At 42.8% G+C, this 22102-nt stretch overlaps 1 protein-coding gene across 1 annotated transcript; it reads left to right on the top strand.

Moving 5' to 3' along the window:
- Positions 1-715: 715 nt before the first annotated feature.
- Positions 716-5898, top strand: LOC149525625 (uncharacterized). The gene is made up of 3 exons (XM_089776193.1): positions 716-874; positions 2079-2197; positions 5087-5898. The coding sequence occupies exons 2-3, from the start codon at positions 2086-2088 to the stop codon at positions 5422-5424; spliced, it is 450 nt and encodes a 149-aa protein (XP_089632319.1). The 5' UTR covers positions 716-874; positions 2079-2085; the 3' UTR covers positions 5425-5898.
- Positions 5899-22102: the final 16204 nt, after the last annotated feature.

Here is a 22102-nt window from a genome sequence, read left to right as displayed (position 1 = left end):
TTGAAAGCCTGAGCCAGTTGGCATGGGCCAGCTGGAGGGGTCTAGTTGCTGGGTTACCCTGGGGTTACAAATCCCTTGGTTTGTCTTGAGAGTTTTCAAAATATGGACATTAATTTTGTACTCTCTGCTCAGGAAAAAAAAAAAAAACCTTTAGGTCAGTGAGAATTTTGCCTCCTGGGCCTATATCCTATACTAGGTCTTCCTGGAACTTGGTTCTCCATCTGAATAGCTCAAAGTGTCTTATAGACATTACTAAATCATGGTCATTATGCTCATTTCACAGGTGGAGAAATTGTAGTGCTATTTTGGACTCTATTTTCGTTGGCAAAATTGATTCCAAAGAAACCCATGTCACTACTGAAGTTGAGTAAAAGTGTGTTAGGGAAGAAAAACTTTTTAGAAGCGTCGGGTGTGTAACTAGCAATAACACATAGGTTTTTTTAGTTTGTTGTAAAGGTAAACAATTCCACGATCACATGTAAGCCCTAGAAAAGAAAATAAACAGGGGTGTTTAAAAAGCTCATACATATTCTGATTCAAACTTCATATCAGGGAATTCTGACGGTTTGTAGCAATTACAGACAGGCACGCATACACACAGAGCATTGCACTGTGAAAACTAGAGCAGTAGGTGGCACTATAGACATTAACATAAGTTCTTCAGATGTTGTATTGTTTTGTTGCCGCAAAAGGATGCTTTATTCCTGTTATTAAATCATGATTCATGAAAACTTCATGAAGCTCACAAAAACCGAATCACAACAGAATTAGTTAATTACTGGCTCTTCATATAGGGAAGTAGCATCAGCTTCACACAGAGAAACACAGAGAGGAAGAGAGAAAAGCAGCAGCAAAGAGAGGATCTTTAACTAAGGTGAGCTGTTTGTACTTGAGGTACATGGAATGCCAAAACTAGAGCCATCCTTAAAAAGTGACTGAGGCAAACTTAGAGACAATGATTCTTGAATTGTATTTGTATATATGTAGTACATTTCTCCCTTTTATGTAAAAGGACTTGTTACAGTACTTAAATTGCAGCTATGAGTTGTTGTTTGCTGAAAGATTGGTGATGATGATTATGGTTTCTAATTATTAAAAGGTAGGATTATAGTGCTATAATTGCATACAGTATTGCAGACTGTAGACATCCATTCATTTATTTTTATTCCCTTCTCTTTTTCCCCCCTCTCCTACCTTGTGTTTCCCTCTCTACAACCTATTAACTTTTAAGTGTTCTTTGAGCTGCATAAGGGTTTTCCCCTCAAACAGTTTTTGCTGCTTTATTATGGTCCCTGCACATTCTTAGGTGAATATCTACTGTAGAGCTCTACAACCATGCCAAATAACTGTGGAGAGAAAATGAACAAAAGCTGAAAAGTTTAATTTTTTTAAATAAAAAGCAACTTTCCAGATTTAAAATTAACGGGCCTGCAGTGGCGTTGTCTGTTTCATATATTTTATTTTTCAGACATGCAAATGAAATGAGATGTCAGTTCTGGTATCTTTGATCCCTTCAGAGAGAAGCCATTACAAAGTTGCTTGCATTAGAGCCAGAGAGAAGAGGAAAAAAATCATATTTTTCTCTATCTTAGAATCTACTTTCAAACTTTTGAGCCAATATTTTTGTTGTTGTTTAATCTGAAAATGTTCAGCATTATATATCAAACTTTCAAACATGTGACTTAGGAGCCTAAAGACTATTTTCTAAAGGTGGCTGATGTGCTTATTAGGGGTCTAAGTCCCACTGACTTTCTGACAAAGGGTCATGTGTTTCAGAGACATGATTGCAAGATACTTGAATTATGATAGATGAGTTTTCCCTAATAAGACCGAAAGAAATAACATAGAGCTCTTCTGTTTAGAAAGAGCTAGGCACTGGCTGCTTTGAATAGATTCCCAATATAGGATCTGATCCCAAAGTCCACTGATGTAGATGGAAAGACTCTTATTGATGTCAGTGGGCTTAGAATCAAGCTCCTAGTGGTTGGCAAGAGCAGGACTGGTTCTGTGGAAATGGGGAAGGAATAGTTTTGTTCTAAAAAATTATCATTTTTTTCTCTCTCTTTCTCTCTCTCTAGCTGTGATATGACTAGGCTTTTGCTCTTCTCATTAGTCATCATGATCATTTACCAAAATGGGACTTTTGGAAAATCTGTTTACGGGGACCTAGCAAACCCTCAGCTGGTTGATTTTTCAGGTATGGCTTTTTCCCCCCTGTTTAATCTATCAACCCTGCTGCTTCTGTAGAGAAAGTATCACAAATTGCAAAGACCATCCTCATATTTATTGGCAGTACTGTGGGCTAGAACCTTGACCCCAGTATAGCTACTGAAACAGATATAATGGATTGAAGATAGCATATTACTGACTTAACACTGGCTAGTGGAGGATTCCTCCAGTAAGAGGGAAACTCCTATTGGTTTAGACAGTCAAAGATGTGTCCAGGAAGAAGGGACTTTGGATAGAAGGCTGGATGTTCTGCCCATTTCTCACTGCTGGAAGAGGCCCCTGAGGCTAGCTGACCAATTGAGGAATCCCCTTACAAAGGGAAACATCCAGTGACAAGAACTGGTATAGGTACCATGTTAGGGACATAAAGGAGAGGACATTTCAGCAACTCTTGGTTGCCAGATTGTTCCTTTGGCTTTGTTGCATTTGGGTGCAAGTTAGGGAAGCCCAGACGGCTGTTCTAAGATGCATTAGGCGCAGCCCTGGTTTTTTGTTGGTCGCAAGATGAGAGGAGATGTGTACAGGTGGTGTACAGTCACATTTACCTCCCTCTTGGGTCTTGTGCTAATCACAGCTTAGCCAAATCCAAGGATTAGGTCCAATAAGTGTAAAATGTGTGTAAAACATTACCATTATGAAAACTAACATTTTACACACAGTTTTTACAGGAACATATTACGCCAGAAGATTCACAGGAATGGAGATACAACCGATATAATTAGTAGATCGTTTCCAAGTAGACTACAGGCAGTCCCCGAGTTACGCGGATCCGACTTAAGTTACGAACGGGGCTTTTCTCGCCCTGGAGGACGCGAGCGGTGGGACGCCCAGATGCGCCGCGGTCCCACCGCCTGCATCCTCCGGGGTGAGAAAAGCTGCTCCGCGTCTCCCTGGTCTGCTGGGGGAGGGAGTCTCCCCCCCCCCCGCAGACTAGGGAGACGCAGAGCAAAGCCGCGGAGGATGCGGGCGGGACCGCGGCGCATCTCAGCGGTCCCACCACTCGCGTCTCCCTGGTCTGCTGGGGGGGGGGAGGGAGGCGCAGCTAGTGCGCCCCCCCCCCCCAGCAGACCAGGCTTTTCTCGCAGACGACGCCTGGGGTAGAGCAGCTGGGGTGCTGCCGGGTTGGTCCCGCAGCGCCGCTCCTCGGTGCTACTGGACCAACCCGGGAGCAACCCACAAGCTCTGCCCCAGGCGTCCCCAAGTCAGCCGCTGCTGAAACTGACCAGTGGCTGACTACAGGAAGCCCGAGGCAGAGTTGCTCTGCCCCGGGCTTCCTGGAATCAGCCGCTGGTCAGTTTCAGCAGCGGCTGAATCTGGACGCCAGTTCCGACTTACATACAAATTCAACTTAAGAACAAACCTACAGTCCCTATCTTGTACGTAACCCGGGGACTGCCTGTATACCTTTTGTTAACTGATGTGTAAAAGAGAGATTATAAATGTGATCTTACCTGATAACACTGTAGGAAGAAAAGAAGCAAAGAATTCATTTGCATGATGCTATATACCAGAGGTGAGCAAAACAAGGCACAACTGTGAGCGTGTCTGTGCGACCTTTGAGGGGAGGGAGGCAGAGCTGCCCCCATCCCAAGTACCATCCCAGTAAGTGCCTCCTGGCCATGGCCAAAGCCTGCATCTGGCACCCCCTTCTGCACCCCACCACCTGTCCCAGGTGAGAACCCCCTCCTGCACCCAAACTCCCTCTCAGACCCTCATTAAGATAATAGAGAAGAGTGGCCCATGACCACTCACCAACATTCTTAGTGTGGTCCCCCTGCAAAAAGTATTGCCAACCCTTGCTCTATATCTACTTGCTCCTGGTATTTGCTATTTGTGTTTGCTTGTAACTTTTGGATTTAACTATGTTTGTGGCAGAATGCTAGTCACATTGGCCTTATTCTCCACTGCAATGAATCTTGTGCAGTGAAGTATGCCCGTGTAAAGTAGCTATAAAATAGTCAACAAATATAAATGCTGATTTTGTACATGCTCATGTTGCACGGGTACACGTGACTACACAGGAGCACTGAAGTCAAAACTAAAGCCCTGTATTTTTGTGTGTGATGTGTGATATTTTTGGTATGGTTATATACATTTTACATCTCATTTTATGAATGACTGTACTGATATCACCATGTTAATAATCTATTTAAGTGGAAAGATAAAATACAGTCCTTTGACGACTATGTTTAATAATAAACTAGGAAAAGTAAACAATTGTACCTGTCATATTCTTTGTTATTATATAGCAATACATTCTCAAAACAATTTTTTGTTTTGTTATCATAACATTCCCTTGGAACTCTTTTATAAGAGATCAATAATTATTGCTCTCTCATGTACTTCCTAGTGGAATATTACTAACTTGTCATCAGGATCTGATCACTATTTCATTGTTCCTGAAAACTTTTAAATTAATTGAAAACTAATAACTAGTCACATTGGGTGAACTTTTGGCCCCCATTAAGTCAGTAGGATTTTTGCTTATGACTTCAATAGAAACCAGGATCCCACCCAATATTTTAATCAATGTTTCTGGAAATTCCAGGTGATTTTTCTATTCTGTCCAGTGGCAACTGGTTTTGGAATAGAGGACCAGTTCGACCAGATTATTGGGGTTAATAGTCCTTCAGTAGAAACTGATAGAGACCAGTAGAAGTCAAGAGAGATCAGAAGAAATCAGTAAGGAATTCTGACACAGTCTTTTGGAATTTCCAGCAGGATAAACCTACTGCATGAGATTGCTAAGGAAGGTGCTTGTAGGACGTAGTGCACATGTAAGGCCTTGCATTTTGCACACTCCTTCAAGCTGTTTTGGATTTTCTCAGTGATGATGGTGGTGTGTGTTTTGCCCTAGATGCTGAATATCCACTCAGTGATACACAAGCCAAGAGGAACTCCTATCAGGCAAGCCAAGGTATGGATAGTCCCGATTCTGCGGAGCAGTCCAGCCTCTGCTACTTCATCCAGGAGAGTGAGAGAGAGAGTCAAATCTCATGCAGACTGCGGTTTGCTAGGAGCAAGTTTAATTTTAACCCTTTTGGACTTCGGTTTGGGAAAAGGCAACAGGGCCAGTTGGCCAGCAAAAGGCATCCAGTCACTTTGAGCGGTGTCAAAATGTTACCATCCCTTTTAAAGTTCAAACTAAACCAGATGGCGACCCGGTGTGGAGACTCTGGGGGACAGGATTGTTAAATGTACAAAAGCTGTGCTAAGAACAGTGCCCATCATTTTCAAAAGTGACTAGTGATTGTGGGTGCCTTGGCCTGATTTTCAGAGGACAGGTGCTCTGTACTTTCTGAAATTCAGGCCTCTATAAGTTGTCTCAAGTTGGGCACCCAGGAATTGAAACACAGAAAATCACTCATCACTTTGGAAAACATAGGCCTCTACATAATTTTTCTTTTAAAAACATGATTTTCCAATTGATGTCTGATATGGTTGTAACTCAGTGAGAAAAAGGCAGCCACAACTCCTGTGCAATACTGTTGTGCCTGTATTCTCTGTTGTACTATGCCACACCCACCTGCAAGACATAAGCTACTCTTTTGGGGGTCAGCAAAGCATTTATATTACATTTATATAACCACGGAGGATTTTTCAGCATTGTGAATTTAAATATTACATCGTTCCTTATCAACAAATGGTGATCACAATAAAGTGACTGAAATGCTAGTGCCCTAACACTGTGTGAGTTTGCCTTTTTTTCAGTTATCCCCTCTCTGGTGGTTGCTGGCCCTTCTTCACTTCTATTTGAACAAAGGAGGCTTCCATTCTTCTATCTGACTGCTGGCAGGAAACTTTGAATGAGCTACAATTGCTTTGTGTGCCTCTTTTATCTAGCCTAGCCCAGGCAGGAACAGTTGCTGAAGCTGACAGCCTCGTAAGCGTCACAGGCTTATCTTCATCTCTTCCTGTGGGAGTGCATCATTTTATGTCTTTGTCTGCAAGAAAGGTTTTTCCCCTGGCCTGCGTGCCCTGGCAGAATATTCTCCCACCCTAACTGTCCTTTGTGGAAGGAGGTCTTTCCACTCACTAAACCCACCTTCTGGTACTAGTTTAAAGTAAAATAAAATATCATGAGATTAGAATTAAGGTCTCAGTTCAGGATAACATTTAAACCCATCTTGCAGCAGGGTTCATGCATAGGCCCCTCAGCCTTTGGCCCCTTTTGTGCCCACAAACCAACCAGCAACGTCTCTTTGGGTGCAATCACCTGTGCTTTTTATTGTCAGCATCCGTTCCCACCATCCTCTATTTACAGAGTTTCAGACCTGTTACCTTAGGCGCTGTTCACTCCTGTGGCTAACTGATGAGTGCATCCTTGCACTCTATAGTTCCCCCTTTTCCTCTCCCCACTTCCTTCCTGACAGCTTTAGATAACTCTGTGGCTAATGAGGCCTGTAGCTAATCATGTGCTTAACTGCTTTGCTGAATAGGGCCAAATTGCTGACATGTAGCCTCTTAAGTGTAAAGCAAGACCTGAAATCAATTGAAGTCAAAGGCCTTTGAATCAGGTTCATAATAGAGGTCTTTATTTTCTTTAAATACCTAAAGATTTAGAATATGATAAAAGTCATGATCTCCTCCTCCCCAAAAAATAAACTGGCCTTCATTAAAGGACAACCAGTTGCCTTCTACAGTAAACTGTCACTTTCAATGTGTTTATGTCGAAATGGATTAATTAAGGAGAAAATGTCCAATGGAACAAACAAAATTAAAAGGTATTCTGCATAACTTCTATACTGACTTTTCAATCCAGTAGGCCCTGCTCAATATTAGCAACCTAGATGTATATTTAGGTTCTGAAATAGAGAGGCCCTAATTGTCAGAAATGCTGATTAAACACAACTCCTAGGGAAGCCAATGGGGGAGAGGGGTGCTGGATGTCATGATGTCTGGACTGGCTCACAATCATGAGTGTCTACCTCAAGGCAGACTGTCAGTATATGTCTACACAGCACGCTTATTTCAAAACAATCTGTTTTGGATTTTTTTTTTTCAGAAATAGCTTCTTTCCAAATAGCAAGTCTACTCTATAAGGAAGCCTCAAAATTATTTCGAGGCAGACTTCCCAAGTGTGGGCGTGCTACTTCGATTTAGAGCTGCTGGAGGCACTGGGGAATAATTACTTTGAATGGCCATGGGGAGGAGCTATTTTGAAATGGCAGGAGTGGAGCATCCACACTACTGCTATTCAGAAATAGCTATTTCGGAATAAGTATTATTCCTCATGGAATGAAGTTTACAAATTTCTAAATAAGCCATCCATTATTTCAAAATTATTTTGAAATAATGGAATTGCTGTGTAGCTGCTCACACTATTTCAAAATAACTGTGCTAGATAGACATACACTCAGAAAAAAAGCAGATATCCCAAGCTGGTACTGTGTTTTTATAATTAGGTTTTACCAAGCCAGATATAAATGGGAACTCCTGGATCATTATACCAGTCTTACCATAAAGTCACAGAGATGTCACCCCTCCCCTTCCCACCACTTTTCTTGCTGTCCAAACTGAACTTTGTGATAAAAGGTAACTAGGTAACTTAAACCAAAATTTATACCATATTGTATTTCTCCACTTCCAAGAGACTAGTTATCTCAGTTTGATCAGTACTCTAGAGCTTATACTACAGACAATTTTGGCAGCCAATTCTATAGTAGCTAATACATTTTAGTTAGTTAAAGAAAAGGAAAGGAGAGTTCTTGAGAGGTTAAAGCAGATAAAAAATATGCACAAGTGAATCTCAGTTTGTAACTCCAAATAGTGGCTGTGATGTAATAAACTGCCAGTTTCCCCAAAATCTTTTCAGGATACCCAGGTTGTCTCTGGGAATCTTTGCTTTGCATCTGGTACACTTCCTGTTAAGTTCAGTTTAGAGACAAAGGATCTTGAATCCATTCTTATATATTCTTTTCACAAAACAGAGCCATGTGGGCTTCTACTTTGATGACATTAACTAAGGAATGCACTTTGAGTGAGTCATCCCACACAATGGCCATTTGCTTCAGAATTAGCACTTTGTCTGATAAAATCCTACACGAGCATTCTTCAAAGTTTCTTTGAGATCTGTTTTGGGTGTTTACCGTATTTTCCGGCGTATAAGGCTACTGGGTGTATAAGACGACCCCCTAATTTTTTAGTTAAAAGATAGGTTTTCGTCTTATACCCCAGCACCCCTCCGCCTCCCCGGCTTTGCTCCCAGTGTCCCTGGTCTGCTGGAGACGGTCCCCAGCAGACCAGAGGCACCGGGAGCAAAGCCGCAGCAGTGGCGAGGTCCCGCGCCTCTGAGGCTTTGCCAGAGCAAAGCCTCAGAAGCGCGGCACCCCCCGCCGCTTCGGCTTTGCTCCCGGTGCCTCTGGTCTGCTGGGGACCGACTCCAGCAGACCAGGGACACTGGGAGCAAAGCCTCTGAGGACGCCCCGGCAGCGGGACAGCCCCGGCGTGCCTGGGTTGCCCCGCCGCCGGAGCCCCTCCGCGGCTTTCCAAAGCCTCGGGGGAAGCCGGCGGCGGGGCATCCCAGGCGCGCCTGGGCTGCCCCGCCACCTGTATACCCGGTGTATAAGACGACCCCCGATTTTTGGGGGATGTTTTTTAGCATCAAAAGTCGTCTTATACGCCGGAAAATACGGTAAACTTCATAACATTAATGGGACATTTTACATGCATTGTTTTTATGTATAGTGTCTTATCATGATGTAATAACAAATATTTACATTTTAAATACCCCAGTAACTAAATAACTCATCACTTCTACATTTAACAATCCTTTTTATTTATATTAATAGACAAGTGAACTGACCTTAATACTCATTAGCATGATCTGAGTCTGCCAGAATCACACCAAGTATGTCAGAGTTAAGTGTAATTGCACTCATATTTTCCCTTGGGATGCAGGAAGGGCACCCATTCTCAGGTTCCAGTCACTCAAGATGGTGGCTTTCTTGGGTAGACATGAATCCATCTTCCTTCTGTCGGGTGTAATTCCACGCTGAATAGTTTCTGATTTCACCATTTCCAGCAAAAGACAAGACTGTCTAAAGAGACCTGTTTGCTTTCCCTCCAGAGACTAATAACAGTAACTGTCAGCAGTGCTGGAATGGGAGTGCGTGTGAGGAACGGGCCATGGCCAATATTCTGTATAAGCTGTGCATTTGTGTGGCCACTCAGGAGAGATTCAAATGCTGCCTAGCTGATTAGCAGAGCACCCACAGCTAGGTTTTTGGTTTCTGTTGGTGGTGCACATCTGCTTATGTCACGGTGCACATAAAACTTTATTCTGCACATGAATGGGAAAAATACTCAATTGGATGGAAAGGATTACTGAGGCCTATTCATTTCCTGCCATGGTACCAGTCCCTGGAAGAGGCCCGGGCTCTCAGCCAAGCTGGAAGCTGAAGCCCAACTGGGTAAGAGTGGTGCAGGGAGACCAGGTAGCTGTGGGGAGCTACAAACCCTCTAGCTGCCCAAGTAGCTCTTCCCAGAGCTCTTCTATGGCTCTTCAGCACCTAAAACCCTTCCCTTCCCTAAGGCCAAACTGGAGCCAGGTTGAGGTAAAAGCCATGTGAGCAGCAGTGAGGAGCCTCCACTATTTGCTCTCAGCCCATGACCCTCTCTCACCAGCTCCAACTTCTGGCTTGGCAGGGGGCAGGGCCATGGAGAAGGCAGTGACTCATCCCCTCCCCCACTTTAGGAAGCATCTATCAATCCTAGTAACTTCCAACAGTTACGCGACCATACAGTTCTTCTAAGCAAACATGTTTTATTTTTAAGGTAAAAGTGCAACAAAGAAAACATTAAAAATAGCAAAATCACCTGCATGCTTGCTAATAAATTTGCCAGAGAATGACTCCCTCACACAGGAACAATCCTTCAAAACTCCACCCAGAGATTTCCCTTTCGTTTCAAGTGTATCAGAAGCAGGACACCCCATGACTCTATGAGGTACGCATTCTTCCAGTTTGGTTCTTTGAATAGATGATGAATAGGTCTGTTCAACCAGAGAATGGTTCTCTGCTCAAAGTGCAGTTTCAAGAGGATGGATGGGTCATTTGCATTTACCTCCCCTCAAGTACTTCCTCAGAAATCTACGACGTACATATTATACCAAAAAGTCCTTTGAAATTTAGGATCCTCCAATGTGTTTATGAATCAAATCCTTCTGCCTAAACCCACAATAGAACATAAACATTTACATTTTCAATATAACATACTTCCAGAATACTTAAACTGAATTCAATAGTTTCAATTGAATTCCATAATCTTTGTCCAGGGTATTTCGGGACATTATTATATCTATCACAGAATGATCAACACTTTGAAAATCAGTGAGCTACCCCTTCCAGTGAGCTGGAAATCAAACCATTGTTGTTTAGATATCTAAATATGGGATATCTAACTTTAAACATACAGCTTTGAAAATTGTGACCATAAAAATGTATTTATCGGCTTTATCTCCTTAAATAGTTCCTACCACTATTACACAAATACTGAACAGATCTTGAGTTACAGAATAAGTTAAAGAAAAGAATTAGTATCAATTCAACATTACTTTTCAAAAAAATCACTGCTGATAGTGATCCACTTTAATTCTCAGAATAATTCAGCCAACATCATATCTTCAGTAGCTGAATGTAAATAGTTCTGCAAAATATCAGAAAAGTTTTTAGGAGGCAAGCATAAGGAAAAAAATATTTACTTTATACATTTATTTTATATATTCATTTCCCAAAAGAGACTGTACATTGTTACTTACCTCTCCATGCAAATTGGTCACATTAGACATTGGGTACACCAGAACTTAATGAGTATTGGTCTCTACAATGGCCACATACTGGAATATCATCTAAATTAATTTTCAGCAGGACTCTCATCCACTTGAACAGAATGACAACTAACACTGTTATGGTATCTAAATAAGGAATTTATGTAGTATAGTCAGCAACCAATTCAATTATTGCTTAGTATGGATTTTGAAAGATTCTTGGGGTGTATCTACACTATGGGACAAGATTGAATTAAGATACGTAACTTCAGCTACGTTAATTGAATAGCTCAAATCAAAGTAGCTTAACTCGACTTTTGGCGCTGTCCACACTGCAGGCAGTCAAAGGGAGAATACTATTCCTTTGACTTCCCTTACTTCTCATGGAAACAGGACTACTTGCATCGACCGGGGTACCCCTCTTAGTTTGAATTAGCTGTTTTAACTAGACCTGCTAATTCGAGCCCTGGAAGATCAACAGTGGAAGCTTCAATCTCCTTTGAAGTGTAAACATACCCTTCATGAAATTCTGTCCCATGGAAATTTTTCATTGACTTCAATAGGGCCAGGATTTCTGCCACAGTGTAGTAATTTCTTGCTGCACAAAGGGTTCCCTGAGCCCAAAGGCTTGAGGTCCAGGGAGTAATCTGTTCCTATGTGTGGTCAATACTTTGAAATAAAAAAGTCTCCTGTATGTTTTCTGCATCTGAATTCTGTCTTTTCTCCATCAAAAGGGACACTGCAGTTTTTGCTAACATTTTAACAAAGGAAGTGATGGAAGCCTCATTACTTCGGTCATTGGAAGCTGGATTATTCAAAGTAATACATTTGAGGGAACAATACACTATTGGTGGTGAGTGATGGCTTCAATGGCCAAGTGGGGTAGACCTCCCTGTTGAATGCAGATTGTCCCTCAGCTACAACTGGGAACAGGTACAATGATTAAATGAAAAACTATTTCCAGACATTTCCAATGGGGATGTGGATAAAGGCACTGAGACCAACACAGACCATCTTTTCTCAAAACATGAAGAGCTGCTAAATACTTGTAGACCATTTACTATGGCCTATCTGGATTATTTTCAACTGATTAAAACTCTTCAGAGGGCATTACAAAAATAAAACAAGGAAAAAACATCCCTAGGTTTACAATCCAACATATATAAATTTATCAGCATCTTAAATAGAAAGCCAAAATAAGGATAAGGTCCCATGAAGAAAATAAGAGAATGTGTCAGAACCAAATCCATACCGATCTTGTGCAAAATGGGGTTTTTGCGCAAAAAGGAAACGTCCACACGGGTTGTTTTGGCGCAAAAACCCCTCACGCAAAAACGGATCGGCAGAAAATATGCAAATGAGATAGTGACTTATGTTAATGAGTCCCTCATTAGCATATTTCCTGCTGCAAAAACTCATAGTGTTGGGCACAATTCTTAACTGAAGTTTCTAGTAGGCAGCATATTGAGCCAATCCAGTGAATAGCCAGAGTAGTCAGATGGTGGGCATTCCTACTCCTAAGTGTTGGAGAGAGGACACGCTGCCTCATTTCAGGATCTCTGCCTATTATTGAGAGAATTAGCAGTTAGTGTCCACACTGGCCTAATGAAATTGAACTCCCAGGAGGAAAGATGTTCTCCCAGAAGTTTGCATGCCTTCACTCTGAGGCAGGGGCTGAACAGCCAACAGTCTATAGAAGCGTTTCTTAAACTGTGTTCTGTGTCACACCGGTGCAAGGCAGTCCGAGGTGCGCCATGGAGAAGATAGCTGCCTTAAAAGGAGAATCTCTGCGCTCTGCTAGATTTAAAAAGATACTTTTTAAAAGATACTTATCATTGGGCAGGGTTTTTTTTTTTTTTTTTTTTTTTTTTGCTCAGGAAAAAACCCTTGGTGTTCCTCATAAAAAAAATTATTGTTTGGTGTTCCTTGGTCTTAAAAAGTTTAAGAAACACTGGTCTATAGCCCTCACACTCCTTAGCAAGGACTGGACAAACATTGTAGGCAATGGCCTGGGGTCTCTTCAGCAGGAGTCAGAGCAATCCTAGAGGTCACTTAGCTCTGGGTCCTTGTTGCAGAGACAGAACAAACCCAAGGGGTAAGCGACTGATGATCGTGGGTCACTGGGCCAGGACACTCTGGGCGGCAGGGGTGGCATATGGGATTCAGGCCCACCCTTCTTCACCAGACCCTGGCTCCAGGGCCTTAACAGTGATGGAGGAGTCCTCCACTGGGTTAGCAGGGATCCAACCAGAACACACCAACCATGACTCAGGCAGAGCTACAGCTTGATTGAGGTCATCTGTCCCTGGACCATTTCCTCTCCTCTCCTCAGGGTACTTGAATCAGCAGGGCAGACTATACTCTTGAGCATAGGTGGCCAGTAGCAGTCCTGGCAGGTCCATAGCAGAAGCAAGTTCCCTGGAAGATGGGACATTTTGGGCTCAGCTGCTAGCAGCAATTAATCTCTTTCTGCCTCCCTTGCCCCTGCCCTTTATACTTCCTGTCTCGGTTACCTATTTCTGGTGGACAGGGCAAGGCAGGCCTGGCTCAGCTCACCTGGGCACAGAGAGTGGTTCCTCCCACTCTGGGTCAGAGGGAGGCCACATCACCTCACTACACAGTCTGCCAAACATGTAGAGGTTGCATAGCATCTTGCTCCATGAGTACCACAGATTTCACCTTCAGGAAGCTGTGCCAGAATACCCACCTGTCTTGGCTAAAGACTTGATTCACTAATACTGTGTAACGATGCCTTAATTAATAGATGTCGGTATTAAAGAGACAAAAAGATTTCGAGCAGACAACTTGATTGACTGTACGTGTGATTGGTTTACATTGTTTCACTGGCCTATGGAACTAATGCCTGCTCGTTCATACCACGTTCCAAGGATTAACAAAACAAAAGCCATGACTACACCAAAAGCTTCCATTCTTCCATCTTTTTAAAAAGTATACATGAATTTAATGCTAGCAAAGGTCCTTTTCTTAGCCACTGAAGAGATAAAGAACGACAATTGCCGTCCCAGCTTCCTGGACTGCTCCACCAACATGACTCAACCCTGACTCTGGAAATGAGGGGCTAGACTGTACCAGACTGTAATGGTTCTATTGATATTATCAGGAGTGATATAATTTGGTGCTAGCTATGGTGATGGTTTTTGTGATATGGACTGTAACATAAGCACATGCCGTCTATGTAAAGCTCCCCTGTTTTGTGTGAGTATAAGTATTTCATATGACTCTACCGCTCAAACTACCTTGCTCTGCTGTTTTAACATTTATTACGGGCACCACTTCATTACATCTTGGTCATACTCGTATCCCTTGGTTATTAGAAGGACAGTTGATTTAAGACTAACTGTGGGCTCAAAACAAAGAGTGGGTGATGAGCAAGTAAGATACAGCGGGATGGTATTTTACAAAGGTTCCAGATGGTTTCTCATTGTGCAGCCTTATTGTGCTTTTGCAAAATAAGGATTTTGTTTGTTTATCTCGAGGTTCTGGACATATGTGCAGAAATGGCAAGCTGTGTTTCCTAGTTTACCTTTCCACTGAAAATTTTCATTAGAAACAGACTCTTCCATTGCCTACATCTGGGGATGAGCTTACTTTAGGGGGCCAGATAGTGCAGACGATAGTCCTTTTGTATAGTTCTGCATCTTGCACTTCTCCCTCTGTCAGGCCTGCTGGGAGCGGCAGGAAGGGGAGAGAGGCAAATGGGGCAGTTGCCTTGAGGTCCAGCAATTCAAAAGGGTCTCGGACTCTTGGTTGCCATTGCTGCTACTACAAGAGTGGTGGTGGTTGGAGCCCTGGGCCTTTTAAATCACTGCTGGAGTGCTGCGTGGCGCACTCCGGGCGGCTCTCAGAGCTGGCTGGGAGGTGGGGAAGCCAGTGCAGTGTGCTCCAGGTGGTGCTGAGAGCTATCTGTCCCAGCCCTGTCCCTTCTGCCTGAGACCCTATCCCTTCTTGTGATATGGACTGTCACATGAGAGCATGGCCCCCACCCTCAGGGGCCTGGCGAGTCTGTCAGTCCCCCTATCCTGTCTTTCTGTATCCATTCAATGACTGTTGTCTTCTACTTCAATTATGAGCTCTTTGTTCTGTGGTTCTATAGCTGTTAGTATGATTGACTTCTGCTCCGTTCGCAGGGTTCCTAGGCGCGCTGTTAACACAAATAGTAAGCTGCTGTAAGTCGTCACCAGCATTTCCTCCCGTGTTTTGCCTGTATTTACCCAGCACTATTGTAGTTGTGTTGGTCCCAGTGTATGAGCTCATCCTCTCAGGCTTTGCAGCACCTCACCCTTTTCTAGCACACCAGTGAGGAACAAGGGCACAAACTGGTAAAATGGTTATTTCTTTCTTCTTGAATAAATGGCAGCAAAATCCATACAGTCATAGGATTGTGAGAGGTTATCTAGTGCAGTCCCTGCTAAACATCATATAGTGAAAATGACTAATACGTATAAAAATAAAAAAACAAAAAGGTGGTGAAGTGAGGGTAGGGGCTTGAGAGGTAGGGTGAAATGGGAGAAGGGCGGGGATAACCAAGGGCTGGGCTTGGGGGAAGGGGTGGAATGGGGCCTGGCCAGGGGATGGAGGAGGAACTGGAAGAGCAGGGAAGGGGTGAGATCTGGGGGGAAGGGATGGAGTGAGGGCAGGGCATGGGACAGCTGGAGGTCCAGCACCCCCAGCTAACAGGAAAGTGAGAACCTATGTCACCATTTATTAGGCTAATTCACACAGATAAGGAAGGATGGTAAAGCAGATGGACTGAGACTCAGAAAATCTGTATCTAGTTTCCAGCTCAGCCATATCTGTACTCTTTTGTGTGTAGCAATTAAGCTACTCTGTGCCTCAGTTTCCCCATCTGTAAAATCACTATCTTGCAGGAATCCTGTCAAGAAGAAAAATCCATTGAACAATTGTGATGCTCTAAAGCTTAATGTGAGGCAGGCCATATGCATTCTTAGAGCATATGAGCAGGATCAAATTACTGAAGTCTCTAAGGGCTGTTACCAGTCCCATCTGATCTTCCTTTCTGGCTACCAGTTCTAAGCAGACCACAAAATGTGAAACAAATGTGCCCCAACATAACTTCATCATGTATGACTGAGAACAATGTAAGTGAAAACAAAGCAAGGAAGGGATTGTACAGAATTAGCTAGTTGAATTTGCTCAAAAGAAAATTACTAATGCATGTCTTCTGCAAACAATAACAGAGCTAATGCAATTTTACAACCCACCAGCTGACAAGCTATTTATTTTACTTATTTTTTTTAGTAGAAGGCAGCAGAAGACAAAAAGAAAAACATCCCAACTTGTGATGAAAGAAACTCCACAAAATCTTTATTATTTGATGAGACATCACATAAGACAATTATTTTCTGTCTGAATTTACTGTGAAGTAGAGAGCTAACAGAAAGAAACAATGGGAGGCAAAATCAGTCTATTAAGATGTGAGAAATCCTCCATCTCTCTCTTATTGTGTGTTATGAAAGAAGCCTCTATCATTTTTTTTCTTCTTCACTTTTCTCCCTATTTGTAAATGAAGTTGGCTATTATCTAAATGATGAGACTTTTGATTTTAAAAATAGTGGTTATAAATAGATGCAAATTTGTACTTGGGAAACTTCTCTCTCTCTCTCTCTCTCTCTCTCTCCTTCCTAAAAAAATGTCACCGGCATCTAAATCCAAAGATTTCTAAACCCTGTCTTGAAAACCCTAAACTGTATTTGATATCCAGTATGAGATCAGAATTGTGTAGCCTAAGATCACCTATATGTTTTTTTTCCATACTCAGTCTTTATAACTGACAGCCTGACATGGACTATAACCATAGAAATGTAGGGTTGGAAGGAACCTCAAGACAAATTTTTGTCCAGCTACCAGTGCTGAGATAGCCCCAAGTAAGCCTGGACCATCCCTGACCAATGTTTGTCCAACCTGGTCTTAAAAACCTATAAAGAAGCAAGAATGGCCACATGCAAAATGAACATTCTGCCAAGGATATCATTCTGGTTTCAAAATCTGTATCTGATTATCCCAGACAAAAACCTAGCAGGAATACAAAGGATGTTATTAGAATGGATACAGAATAAGAAAAGACCAAGAATGAGAGTAGAGACTTTGTATAGACTCATTAAATAGGATGGACTAGCAGTTCCAAATATTCTATGGTACTATCAAGCCAGCCAGCTCAAAGTAACTCATTCCCCCCCTCCTCCTCCAAGTGGGGGTGTGGCTCATGGGGGCAGGTCTGAACAAGGCTAGCACTGGGGCTGAAGACCCCAGAGGTGCCAGCAGGAGAGGACACAGCTGGGTGTATGAACACAAAGCTGGGAGGCCTGAGGAGGTTCCAGCCTGTGGATTCAGGGGGTTTCCAGCCCCAATTTGGATGCTAAGTGAGGGTGCATCTACACAGCAGGTCTTAACTTGAAATAAGCTACATCAATTGAGCTACGTCAATTGCGTAGTTTATTTTGAAATTGAAATTGGGAGCGTCTACACAGCACTTATTCTGCAATAGAGCACTCTTCCTCCAACTTCCTTTACTCATCGCACAGTGAGGGTTACAGGAGTCGGGGTAAGAAGTCCTCCAGCTTGACATTATTTTGACATTATTTTGCAATAACTGGAGGCTGTGTAGACACAGACTAAGTTATTTCAAAATAATGCTAGTTATTTCAAAAGAATGTTGCTGTATAGACAGACCCTGAGTGGGCTGTAGCTTACTCAGGCCCATGTATAGCTACATCCCTGCCCCCACCCCAGAATTCACACTAACAGCCAGAGCCCTCGCTCCCTCCCACATCCCCAACCCTCTGCCCCAACTTGGATAAAATGAGGGAGCAAGAGTGGGGAAAAGTGAGTGACTGAGGGAGTGATGGGGAAGGGCCTCCAAGAAGTGGGGCAGGTGGTGGGGCAAGTGTGTTCAGGTTTCTGCTATTAGAAAGGTGGCATTCCTAATCAGAGTGGCCACTGCTAGAGACAGGACCCTGACCTTGATGGGCCAGTGATTTGTTGCAGTTTGATAAATCCTGTATCAATTTTTCCTTTTAAATGTTACTGATGGTGGAAAGGCAAGTTTCAATACTTTTTACTTTGTTTCATGATGAGGCTTTTTTAAAAAATGTATTTAAAAGAGCAGAGCTACAGCAGGGAGGTTGTTTGTTTAGCCAACTCACATTCTAAGGAATTTTCTTTCATCTCATTAAAGGAAAAATCTGAGCAGTCTCGAATTCAGAATGGAAAACAGACTTCCTGGTTTCTGAGACCCGGAGATTGTTGTATAAAAAAAGCCTCCGCCTGAGCTTACTTGATTTTACACATGCATTTTCTGGAAATACACTAACCTGTAAGGTCTAAGGTTTTAAACTGAAACTCATTGTAATTTTTGTCAAACTTTGCAACTCGTAATCTCTGTAAAACTTTGCAACTTTGTAACTCTCAGCAACTTTGCTTTATAAATTCAGAAACTTACTTTAAGCTTCAACTTTGTAATCTTTGTAACTCTCAGCCACCTTGCTTGTAACTTGCTCTAAACTGCATTCTCCCCAAGTGATGCAGGTGTGTGTGTCTGTGTGTGTGGTAGGAGTTACAAGGCTGAGGCACATGGAGCACATGGTGATGAGTCACCCGAGACTGCTGCTTTGCTGGATAAAGGGAAGTCTGGGCATGCTCCCTGGTGACAACGTGGATGAGTCACAGGAGCCATACAGACACAATATAAGGAGAGATAGCATGTGGCCTAAGCCTCTTTCTCTTTTTTCCTCTTCCTGAGCAGCTCTTCTTTCTATGGCCAGTGTCTTTCCTGACCAGCTCCCAGCCATTATCAGCAGACAGACTCACCAGAATCTACATGCCTTGGCTCTTTCTGCAATCCATATGCCTGTGTAAGAGTGAGTGCCTGAGGGCAGAAATGAATGGAGGTGTGTGTGTGCAAGATAGAGATAGCTGGTTCCCTCATTAGTTTAAACCTGAAGGGTGTGTCTAGACTACATAGCTCCGTCGACGGAGCCATGTAGATGAGTTTACTTGGCAAAGGGAAATGAAGCGGCAATTTAAATAATTGCCGCTTCATTTACATCAAAATGGCCACCGCGCTGTGCTGATCAGCTGTTTGTTGGCACAGTGCGGCAGTCTAGACAAGGATCTGCCGACCCCAGAACCCTTTGTCAGCAGATCCTGTAAGCCTTGGGTATCAAGGATCTGCCGACAAAGGGTTCTGGGGTCAGCAGATCCCCGTCTAGACTGCCGTGCTGTGCTGACAAACAGCTGATCGGCACAGTGCGGTGGCCATTTTGATGTAAATGAAGCGGCAATTATTTAAATCGCTGCTTCATTTCCCTTTGCCGAGTAAACTCAGGCTCTGTCAACGGAGCAATGTAGTCTAGACACACCCTTAGTGGCAGCTCTTCCCTCTGTAGTTTAACCAATGTAGTGCATATAGTGTAATTTTAATTCCCCAAACAATATATCCATGCTAGTGTAACCCTGGGTGGTCTCCAGTGGGAATTTTTGGGGGTAACATTAACGAGGGGAATCAAGATGGTCAGGAAATGTCCAAAAATACATTCACAGAATTCTGCTGGACCTTGAAAAATCCTCTTGATTGATTCCATCCAATACAACAGGATCTTCATTTATAGTAGAGAGAATAGTAAAGCCGAGGCACTAGACATTTTTGAGTATTAATCAGATGCCCCGTTTAAGGGCCATATTTTCAAGATGCTCACTAATTTTGGAAGAAGATATGTAGTTCCCATAAGACTTCACTCAAAGATTCCAGACTCTATGAAAATCAATTTCTAACAAACTATCAGCTACTGGTTATTTTTTTAATAACCAAAACAAAGTGTGAGAGGTTGTCAGAAACTAAAATTCCCCCTCGTTTTCAGTGCATGAAAGTGTATGTGTATTGCCCCTGTGGTCCCTTGAGAGCATCATCTCTCAGCTCCTCAGCAATCTTCATTCTTGGACAGAGACTTGCATCTCTTTCCCTCCTGACCAGGGTATTTCAGACTGCAGTTTCCTGCCTACACAATGTGGTACAGGTTGAACTTCTCTAGTCCGACACTTTCTGGTCTGGCAGCATTTATGGTCCAGCATATTTTTAGCCCGATATCCACTTACCATAGTTGTGGCCAAGTTTCCTGCAATCCCATAAAGTTTGTTTACAGCCACCAGTCCTGGCTCTCAGTGTTATTTAGCTCGAACAAATCCCCATCTGCATTTTTCTTTCCCTCCAGAAATTGCCGCCCATCAACTCCCTCTCCTAACTCCAAAAGGAGTTCTTATAAGAGTCAGTCTTTCAAACTTGACAAAAGGCTTTCCCCTTATGGTTAAGCTCATAACAGACATTGCTCAGAACCAGAATCCTGCCAGCCCCCCATTAATAATCCAGACTTTTAAAAAAATACAGCTTGGGTCTCTGATCCTGAGACACTCGTAAACAGATAACCAGTGGACAATGGCTCATTCCTCATGGCCATAGCATCAAAAGACTGGTTTTTTGCATAATCAAAGGTGGGTGATTTGGATCCAACCTCATAGTCCCAGGAAACCCACATAACCTTGTCCCAAAAGGCCACTCTTGTCTGTTCAATATAGTCCTCTGAAGTTTAAAACACTTCCCAGGGTTCATATTACACCATCCCACCTGGAAAGATAACATATAATTACGGCACTACCAAATTCATGGTCAATTTTGGTCAATTTAATGATCAAAACATTTTAAAAATATTAAATATTTAAATCTGAAATTTCACAGTATTGTAACAGTAGGGGGTCCTGCCCCCCCCCAAAATGGTGGGTGGGCCCCTGCAATGTTAATGGCGGGAGGTTACTGCTACCTTTCCTTCTGCACAGGTGCTGGCCATGGTGCTACCTTTAGAGCTAGACAGAGCTGCTGCCAGTATTGCCACCTTTCCTTCTGTGCTGCTCCTTGCAGAGCCAGGCCCTCAGTTAGCAGCCACCATTCTCTGGTCACCCAGCACTGCAGGCAGCAATGAAAAAGGAAGGGTGGCAATACCATCTCATGCCCGATGTACAATACTGTCCCACAATATCACCTAACCTTTGAATTAATACAAGACTCCAAAGATACTTGTTCCTGCTGCTCCTAGATAGAGGACCAACCCCTAGAACTATGTGCGCTACCCCTGCTCCAAGCACTGGCTCTGCAGCTGCCATTGGCTGGGAACCATGGCCAGTGGGAGCTGTGAAGGCGGCACCTGCAGGTGGAGGCAGCGTGAAGCCACCTAGCTGCCCCACTGTCTAGAACTGGCAGAGCCATGTCCTTCCTTGAAGGGAGCTGTCCAAGGTGAGTGCCGCTGGGATCCAGCATCCCTAACCCTCATCATTGGCTCCATCCTGGAATCCCCGCCCTTCCTCCATATACGCACTTAGACTGGTCCAAAAAACAAAACAAAAAACAAAACAAAAATTACCGTACTTAATTCAGTCTTGCCCACAATTTTAGCATCCAAAATCTAATGAGAGATTAAGTGCCCCCATTCTGCTTTATTATAAAAGGGAGAATTTGCTCCCAATACTTTATACTTTAAAAGGCTGGAATTCTGGTTTTCAAATAGCATAAAATACTAATGTTTTGTTTTAATAACTGTCAAAGATAGAGGCCACTAAAAAGCACAAAAGAATTAAAGCAGGGGAAAAAAGCAGGTCAACAAGGTCAGAATTATGTGATTTTTAAGGTTCAACACTTCATGACTAAAAACATGCAACTGGAAACATGCTTTATATAATCAGACAACCTGATCATTTTTGGTCTGATACTTCACAAATTATGTAGAAACTAATACCTTGGGATCACAGATTATTAGTATTTTCAGGGAAATAGATCTTGAATTGTACACCGACAAATCCAGACCTCATTTTATGGTTCATTGCTGTGGAAGGGGTAGAAAAGATGCCCAAATGAAAAGAAAAACTGGGAATGAATTTCTCTTATACAGTACTTGGATTTAAGAGAATGGAGATTATCAGGTGTTACCTTCTCCTCCTCTGTCAAATTAGTATCTTAGCAGGGAATTACTTCCTTGATAATTAGTACGCTTTTAAAATGATATTTTCACATACACCCACTGA

The sequence above is a fragment of the Pelodiscus sinensis genome, chromosome 1 (genome assembly GCF_052426305.1).
Source record: "Pelodiscus sinensis isolate ZL-2025 chromosome 1, ASM5242630v1, whole genome shotgun sequence".
Taxonomy (NCBI): Eukaryota; Metazoa; Chordata; order Testudines; family Trionychidae; genus Pelodiscus; species Pelodiscus sinensis.
Note: the sequence above shows the minus strand (reverse complement) of the source record. Positions and strands in the feature narration are given on the sequence as shown.

Excerpts from the sequence above, each read along its gene's own strand:
- LOC149525625 (XM_089776193.1), top strand. The coding sequence starts at position 2,086 with ATGACTAGGCTTTTGCTCTTCTCATTAGTCATCATGATCATTTACCAA. Across the intron at positions 2,198-5,086 it reads TCAGCTGGTTGATTTTTCAG|ATGCTGAATATCCACTCAGT; the intron begins GTATGGCTTTTT and ends GTTTTGCCCTAG.